The 8,752-nt window shown below is 35.8% G+C and overlaps 1 protein-coding gene across 1 annotated transcript in view; it reads right to left on the reverse strand.

Moving 5' to 3' along the window:
• Window positions 1-8,752, reverse strand: part of NPTX2 (neuronal pentraxin 2) — a 191,221-nt gene that overhangs the window by 23,467 nt on the left and 159,002 nt on the right. The window contains exon 4 of the mRNA XM_044089699.1: window positions 2,096-2,275. Coding sequence (XP_043945634.1) covers window positions 2,096-2,275 — 180 coding nt within the window. The remainder of the gene's footprint in view (window positions 1-2,095; window positions 2,276-8,752) is intronic.

The raw sequence follows: 8,752 nt of genomic DNA on the forward strand, positions 1-8,752 counted from the left end.
TGTCCCATTATATCTGGTTCTACAGAAGACTTCGAGATCAGTACATATGGGGAGGGAAAAGTAGAGCTGATACAGTGGATGACACGTAAGGATGGAGTGCTGCCTTAGGAGGTTGGGATTATTTTGTTCATCCCCTGTTCCTCAGTCACCTTGCAATGCACATGCAGAACACCTTGTATTGCACCATCATTCCTCCCATTTTTCCTTTTCTATGTTACAACCAAATCCGCTCCCCAAGATGGATCTCTCTCTGTCTCTGTCTCTGTCTCTGTCTCTCTCTGTCTCTGTCTCTGTCTCTCTCTGTCTCTGTCTCTGTCTCTCTCTGTCTCTGTCTCTGTCTCTCTCTCTCTCCGTCTCCGTCTCCGTCTCTGTCTCTGTCTCTGTCTCTCTCTCTCTCAATGGATTACCTGTATGGCATAACATTAAAATGGATCACCTGTATGTGTGACTGAATGTGTATGATGCTTGTGTAAATTTTTGTGTTTATCTTTGTGTACATGTATCTGTGTATATATGCATGTGTGTGACTGTGTGTGGATGTTTATGTTTTAGTGTATGGGCTTCTTTGTGCAAGGTGCATTGTTGGCTGTTAGTGCAAGACCAGTAAAGGTGGGGAATTGAGTTTTTCCTTATTCCTCAATGTTTTCAGCTCTCAGCGTTAGTATATTTAATTGATGGGGTATGTGGGTGCAAGGAGGGGCTTGTCCCCTGCATGAACAGGTGCAGGGATGGGCTTGGTCCTGCATGAACAGTGTATTATTTACTTTTTTGTCCAATGGTTTAATCTTTTCTATATGTTGAAACAATGATTTAATGAATTTCAGCATTTCAGCATAGACCCTATGTACATACATGCAAACATATAGATCTACGTCTTACCTCTAGATAGAAATGTATACATGTGTGTGATCCCTCTCACTAGATTAAATGTGATCTGCTGGCAGGCTGAAGTGAAACTTCTGAATAGAAAGCATCAGTGTGAGCAAGCAGAATGCAGAAACCTTCGGTTATATTGAATGTTTCAGCATTTGGAATGTGTGTGCGTGCACGTGTATGTGTGTGTGTATGTGTATGTATCTGCGTGTGTGTGTGTGTGTGTGTGTGTGTGTGTGTGTGTGTGTGTGTGTGTGTGTGTCCAGCTATTTGCAGCCATACATCTCAACTTCTTAGCACAAAAAATCTGGAATAAGCCTAAAATACTGCTGGGACAAAGGCCCAAAAGTAGGAATAGATTTTAAATATTGCTCTTATTCTAGCAACTTTCTAAGTTTATAACAGGATTTGTGCTAACACGCATTTTCTGAAGGATATGAATTCTGAAATTCAAATATCTGTCATTCTTTAATGACTTCTATCCTCAGTGATTAGCCACAAAACTACAAATTCTAGGAAGAACAGACCAAAAATATGAGGTAAAAATCTGGACAGTTGAGAAGTATGCTTGCAGGTTAGGGTTAAAATATGGGCTAGGAAAGGGGATAAATGATGTGTTGTGTTGTGTTGTGCATGTGTAATGTATGTTTATAGTGTGCATGAGTGAGTTGTTTATTGGTACAGAGAGGGAAAGTTTGTTTTGTAATGTAATGTGTAGGGTTAGGATAAATGCAGGGTTAGCACATATTAGTAAGGCATTGCGGGGGGGGGGGCAGGTATTTATGTATGTATGCATTTATGTTGTGTTTCTTTGTATATGTGTTTGTGGGGGAGGGGGTGAGTGTGCATGCATTTGTGTCCATACATGCATGCATACATAGCCAAACTTCATTTATAGATGCTATAAAAAATATGAAATATCTTCAGTCTTTGCCTACTGTTTTTGTAGGATTTCAGAATCTGTATTTACAGCACTTTTTAAGGTTTTTAAGTTTTATGCTCTTTGCATGCTACAACAAATTATATGCACATGACATGAGTTCAACAAAAATAAAGCATTTATGCCAAGAGATTATTACGTGTAAAACTGATCAAACACTGACTCAGAAAATATAAGGACAGAATCATATAATGTTATGAATCCAAACTATATATTAAAACCACACCTTTAAACTGATTTCACTAAACACCTGCATTATTTAAACCAGCAGATGTTACTTACCTGCTCCTGACCCAGTATCAAAACCCCACCAGGTTTTATGGGATGCCATGGTGCCAGGTTCTCACCACTTCCCTGCTTATCACCATCCTGGTATGCTTCCCACATTCCGTCTCTGGTTGTCCACGTGATGCAGATATGATGCCATTTACCATCACCAATATACAAAGGAATCTGAGCAACCTTGGTGGGAATAAAATGAGAAGCTGTCATTTCGAGGTTATGTCTCCTTAATAATGATACAGACTTTGTTCAGATGAATAAGACATTGTTTTTCTCTGCCTGCATTTTTTTTCTAATTAGAATGTGCTTCCTAAAGGCAATGTTTTATAACATATTAGGCTGTACTAAAAAATTTCTCAGTTCAGTTTTACAAAGATTTTTAGAGATATCACACAACTCACACAATAAGTTTTAGGCATATTTAGATGCTTCTAAATCCAAACATTTGGAGTTTAAAGCAGAATGAATACAGTGAAAACAAAACAATACGTGACTAAAAAAATGTTCAAATATACGATAAGTGCACATTTGTTATTGTTGTATAATTCTTGCAAAGGGATAGGCTCACTAAATGTCAGAAAAGTAAGACATTTATCATTACACTTTTGTTTTTTTGGGGGGGGGGTTTTGCTTTCTTGTTCTTCCATTTTGCTCAGGACTTTATTCAATTATAGAAAATATTGAAATCCAGTGATACTTAGATGTAGTTATATCAAATGAAGGAAAAAGCATCTTTAACACAAAATCATTACTAAAATCTCTATGTGCTAGTATGCAGCACATCACACAACTCAACCCTTTTTTGTGTTGAGTAGGAACCAGTGAAAGCATAAAGGTTAAGGCAGTCTTTTAATTTTACAACCATATAACATTTGTACAAAGAATGAGCACCCCGCTTATATAGACAGGTGCAATCTAGAAAGGTACATGTGTGGGTAACACAGAAGAGGCCTGTGCTTTGAGCAAGGCAAAGCAATGTGACCCTGAAGAGTTAGAGTTCCAATCTTGAACCTAATCAGTTAAAGAAACATCCATACCCACAGCCACTCAGAACTCTTATACATTAGTATTTAAAAATGTGAAACTTCAGGAAGGAAAGGGTGAGCTGCAAGCTCAAAATATAAGACACTGTACCTCACCATGTTTTTTATTATCATTAATATTATCGGTGCAATAGTAAGGACCTTTACATTTTTCATTAATAACTTATAACTCTACAGGGAAGTTAATGTACAGAATTAAGGCTGTGAACTGCTAATGAGATAGTTCTGGGTTTGATTCCCCTAGCCTCCACTTTCCTACCTTCCAGCTCTGACCGAGTCAATTAACCATATGGTTCTCTCTGAAAATCTGGAAATTAGGCTTCTCAATGGTCTCCTAGATTACAGGCTTAGTAACTACCTATGAATGAATGTAGATTACAGGGCTAGTAACTCCCTATGAATGACTGCTAGCATCGTGGTCCTTTTCTGAACCACTGTAGTATCCAAAGTCTTTTAGGTATACCATCTATAGTGACTGCATTTAATAATGATGCTGAAAAATGGTTTGACAGTGTCGTTTATCAGTAATGAAGAACAGCTTTCAAAACTGCAATAGTTTGTAGTAATGAATGTTTACCAGTGGACATGTGCATAGGTACGCTGGAATATGGAAGAGAAACCTCAGAATGGTTTGCATTGTATGAAAAATGTTTCATAACTGTACAGCTGAGTTACAACTGCATTTATTACCATTCACATCCAAAAGGTTATGTAGATGGTATGGAATCTTTGGATTTTTTGACCAGTTGTTAATTTGTTTATTAATTGGGTGGATTGACTGATCCAAGGATCATTTTCTGTAATGATTCATGCTAGTGTTGACAAATAACGTAATGTCAGAGGCACAAAAATACAAGCATTACAATTTCTGCTGATGTAAGAATGGTGCAGTTTTAAAGTATGCTAAGATGGATGTGGTATAACCAAACAAAACTTGGCAACAAATGTTAGTAAAACAACTCAGAACCAAACAAAAAATAATGTTCCAGATGTTGGTTGAGTGGTTGCACCAACACACTAATAGCTTTAGAAAAGACTTGAAACAAACACAAATATTGAGTGCTTTTATCACATTACCCACCAAGACTTCATCAGAATAAAAAAAAAAAACATTACATCTCTTCTTTTTATACCAAAACCCTAATTAGTATCATTAATTAATTCAGGTTATAGGGTATGAAGGTAAATGTAAGGATCATCCAGGAGAATAAAATGTAATAATAATTAGAAGAACCATATTAAAAGATTAAAAATATAATAAATGTGTTGTGTGTTTAAAAATCACCCTTATTCATACAAAACTTTGTACACCTTATATACTATTATAAAATAAAGTACCAAACAGCATAATAGGGAAACCATGAATAAATATAAAAAAGAAATATTAAATAATGAGCATAAAAGTGAATAATAAAATCTCCAGGTTCTGATGTATAAAAATGGATTCACTTGTACAGGAAGTTCATAATTTAGCTGCTCTCAGTCTTAAACCTGGCTGAATGGACACATATTCGCTTAAACCCGGAGGGGTGATGTCATTCAATCTTAACTGCCACAATAGTTCCTTATATTCTAATATTGTTTATCATTCATCACCTCCAGGGTTCCTTTCTACCTTTTCCAATTTAAAAGCCTTAAAAATGCTACATGTCAGAGTGTGTTTAAAAAGGGTGTTGTTCAGATTCCTCTTCTGAATATCATATACATGATCATATTTTCTCTTTCTTAAAATTCTCTCTGTTTTCCCCACATGAAAACTGAGACAATCTGAGCAGAAAGCCAACTATTCTAACACTGAGGACAGACACTTGCCTTTTTTTCAGAGAGACCACTGCAGACAAACCATTCTCAAGTTGTACAGTGCCTGATTTAAAAATACAAGGACATTGTTTGTAGGAACCATATTTCAAACTCCCATCCTTTTTGACTTCATTATGAATTTAATTTGATGACAATTTTTCCTTAAAATATACAGGTCTCTCCAAAAGTGCTTTTAACACTGGGGACTGTTTTAAAAACAAAAGTTAGTTTTGTACCTAAAATGTTATACTTCTGAGGGCTAGTTTAAAATATGTTCCAATTGCTGTTAATTGGACTTTTGACCAGGTGAGACCACTCATTATATTTGATGACTAAAATCCTCTCAAAAAGTGCAGACCTCTCTTCGGACACCGCATTCAAATTGTCATTCTGTTTCATATTAGATTAATTCAAACCTACTCAAAGGAGGGGTTTGTATTTTTTCCCACATTCATCCAAAACCTCTGTTGTAACACCTTGGATAAGATTAAGTGGGTATCCCTTATCAACTAGCATTTTACCAAAAACCTACAACTAATCCTCAACTTCATCAAAAGAAGATGTCATTCTGGCCACTGTAATACATTGTCCTTTGATCAAGCTCCTTTTAAAAGAAAAGGGGTGAAAACTTTTGAAATGCAAAAAAGAGTTACTGAATGTCAGGTTCCTATGAAAACAAGATTTAAAGCCATCATCAGAACTGGTGATACATTTGTCAAGGTACCTGGATAACATTTTTGTGTTATGGGATAGTCCTGAGGAAGAAATTATTCCCTTTATTGATTACTTAAATAGTACTACCAAACATTATATTAATTATCTTGACACGTTTATTACATCTTATAATGCTAATCATGATTGCATCATGACATCAGATCATCACCACATCATGTGACAGTACCTCGTCACAACTTCATCTATTGGCATCATATCACTATATCATGTGACAAGGTCATCATTAGAACAAGTGCCAGCAGGCTATTAACACATGCAATAGAATCTTATCAGCATCATGAGATTCCAGCTTATTGTCAGATCATATAACTGTAGCTCATCTAGTTATGGACTACAAAAACTGTCTGCAATGGCACTGGTATTATCCCATGTTAATGGACAAAGTCACATGATGGTATGCCTTTAGATACACAGATTCACTGTTTCAGGTACCACCGTATCCCAGGCATGTTCTAAAAGGGACACAGCATATAATACTGAAACACAGTCAGCTCCTTCAGAAGCATGCTGTCTCTCTTACTCCCATGTTCGTGTAAAGTTTTATGGTTCTCATTCTCTTGACATGTTTCTTCTGCTTTATGTTTTCCATTATTATTTGATCTAGGAAATTACAAAGGTAGTGCTGACTGATTAAAAATCTAACTTAATGCTATAGCTGTGCTGCATTTAGTAACTAGAAAAATTACAAAAATATCACAGCTGCTTTCCCCTTAAATCATTGGTCTTAGATTCACAACCACTCCTCAAAATATCAGCAGATATCCATCCTGAAGAATGTATATATTATGACAATTGATACTTCAGAATCAGTGAGGAAATCTTTACTTACCGATTATAAATGATAGCAAGTTTATCAAATGTAAATAATTTTTCCTTAGGTAAATAGTAAATGTTAAAGGTGTGGTATGAAAGAATGAGATAACTGGGAATATGTTTTGGGAGTGTAATGAGTTGGAAGATTTAAAAAATTCTCACAGAGTACTCCTGTCAGAAATATTGGGTGAGCAAATGGGTGCAACAAATCTGAAAATTATTTTGCCTAAGATAAAGTCACATACAAATTTGACATAGCTTAAGGTGAGATTGTCAAAGTAGTTAATGGAAACTGTAAAGAATATGTTATGTTACATCCCAGATACCCGAATCAAAATTAAGTAAGACAGGTGACTTAATCAATTACCATCTGGTATGAAACATATTGATACTGAAGTTTTTATACTGCTAGGAAGAGGAAGAATAGTACATTCACAAACAAAACATTTTGGCAAGTATAGACTTGTCATGTTCAGAGACAAAGACCATACTGTAGTCCTCAAATTGGGATATACACATGGTGTTTGAACTGTATCACCAACGTTTTATATGTAAATCTTGACAGACGCACAAATATTACGTGCTGATTTCCTCAAGAGCTTTGAATTTCTTCAAAGGCAACGTAACCAAGAAAATATTTTTTTCTGCATCATATAGTCTTTTCATTAAAACATGGGAAGATTGGAGTAATAGACAAGTGATCACAGGATCATGAGACGTATAGCAATAAATACTTTTAAGCAGGCACACTTAAAAGTTCTTGTCACCCTTTTAAAGCACATGATGCTCATCTCCCAAATTAAGGACATGGTAACCCTGGTATAAATTTGTGTCTACCCATTCAATAATAAAGGCTAGCCTTAAAGATGTAGATCATTAGAATTGGCCAGTCCACCTTCTGGATCTATAAATCTATAGATTCATTCACTGTTAAATCCTCAGACTTTATCAAAAAGTCCTAATTAGCTACTTGGTGGGAGTACTTCCTTCTCTAAGTTGGAGTGTCCCTACTTGGAGGACATCCCAAGCAGATTGCAGGACAGTGTAGTTTACTCTCTGCTCCAGCATCAGCTATGTATAATACACCAATTAACAGCCTGCATGCTGTCAATTTACTATAACAGACTTCTGGGAATGGTGTCTTCCAACAAATACAAAACAATAAGGAAGATTCTACCTCAGTGAATGGATTAACCATGAGCTCATTATACATTGTCCAAAACATCTGATACTATTATGGTGACTTTTCTAAGTCCTTCATTTAATGAGGCTTATATACCACCTTTGTGGAATTAATCAATTCACTCAATGTCATTCTTCACTGACGTACTGCAAGGAGTTACGTATGACCCACTGAATTCTTGAAAAAAGTGTTCCACCTGCAGATGGCATATAATGAGATGCAAGGTTTACTAATCTCTCTTATCAAGGTCTTTTTTACTTATTTAATTTATTTGTGATTGTTTAGCAAGGTAGAGCACTGATCAAAGCTAATCATTTGCAGGCCCAGCCTAAGTTAAAAAAAATGTGACCGATAAAGGCATTGGAAAGGAAATGTAAATTGTCAAATAACGCATAGCATGTGCACAGCAAATTAAACATTAATACAAAAGACATGCATGTAACCAAATCAAAAACAGACAAGAATAAGGGATGGGGGTGTATAGGAATGTTTTTATCTGTAGGAAGATATTTTTGTACAAGAAGAAACAGATATAAAATGTTTGCCATTCTTCTATGAGATACAAGGTTTACCAAGGTCCCGGAAATAGGTATTGCATCAGCGTGCTAGTCTTAGATCTCTCAAGGTCTTTTGATACTTCCAACCATAGCACCCTCCTTCCAAAACTGGAATACACATTTTTCCATGGACTTTAAAACCATGTTCTATATTCACTGGATTCTAAAATGTAGTGTCAAATGTTTCACAGTAATGGGCAGAAGTATACAACTAACAAGAGCTATATAACTAACTCAATGTGGCATTACAAAATGTCTGAATATGAAGGGGGTAAGATGAAGGACTTTCCTAATATCGACCAGTGATAGTGTTTCACAAGGAGTTTTGTGACACCCACATGTTACCCTATCGTGTGATTACTACCAATTCCATAAACATTCCAAGCTTAACTTTCAGGGTTAGATTGCATATCTGGTTAATGCTTAACGAAAACAGTGATCTTACAATACACTTTAATGCAGCTATGATACTGTTACAATTGCACTTAAATGTAACTATGATACTGTTACAATTGCACTTAAATGT

Source organism: Protopterus annectens, chromosome 12.part0 (genome assembly GCF_019279795.1).
Source record: "Protopterus annectens isolate FY-2018-M chromosome 12.part0, PAN1.0, whole genome shotgun sequence".
In the NCBI taxonomy this organism is placed as follows: domain Eukaryota; kingdom Metazoa; phylum Chordata; order Ceratodontiformes; family Protopteridae; genus Protopterus; species Protopterus annectens.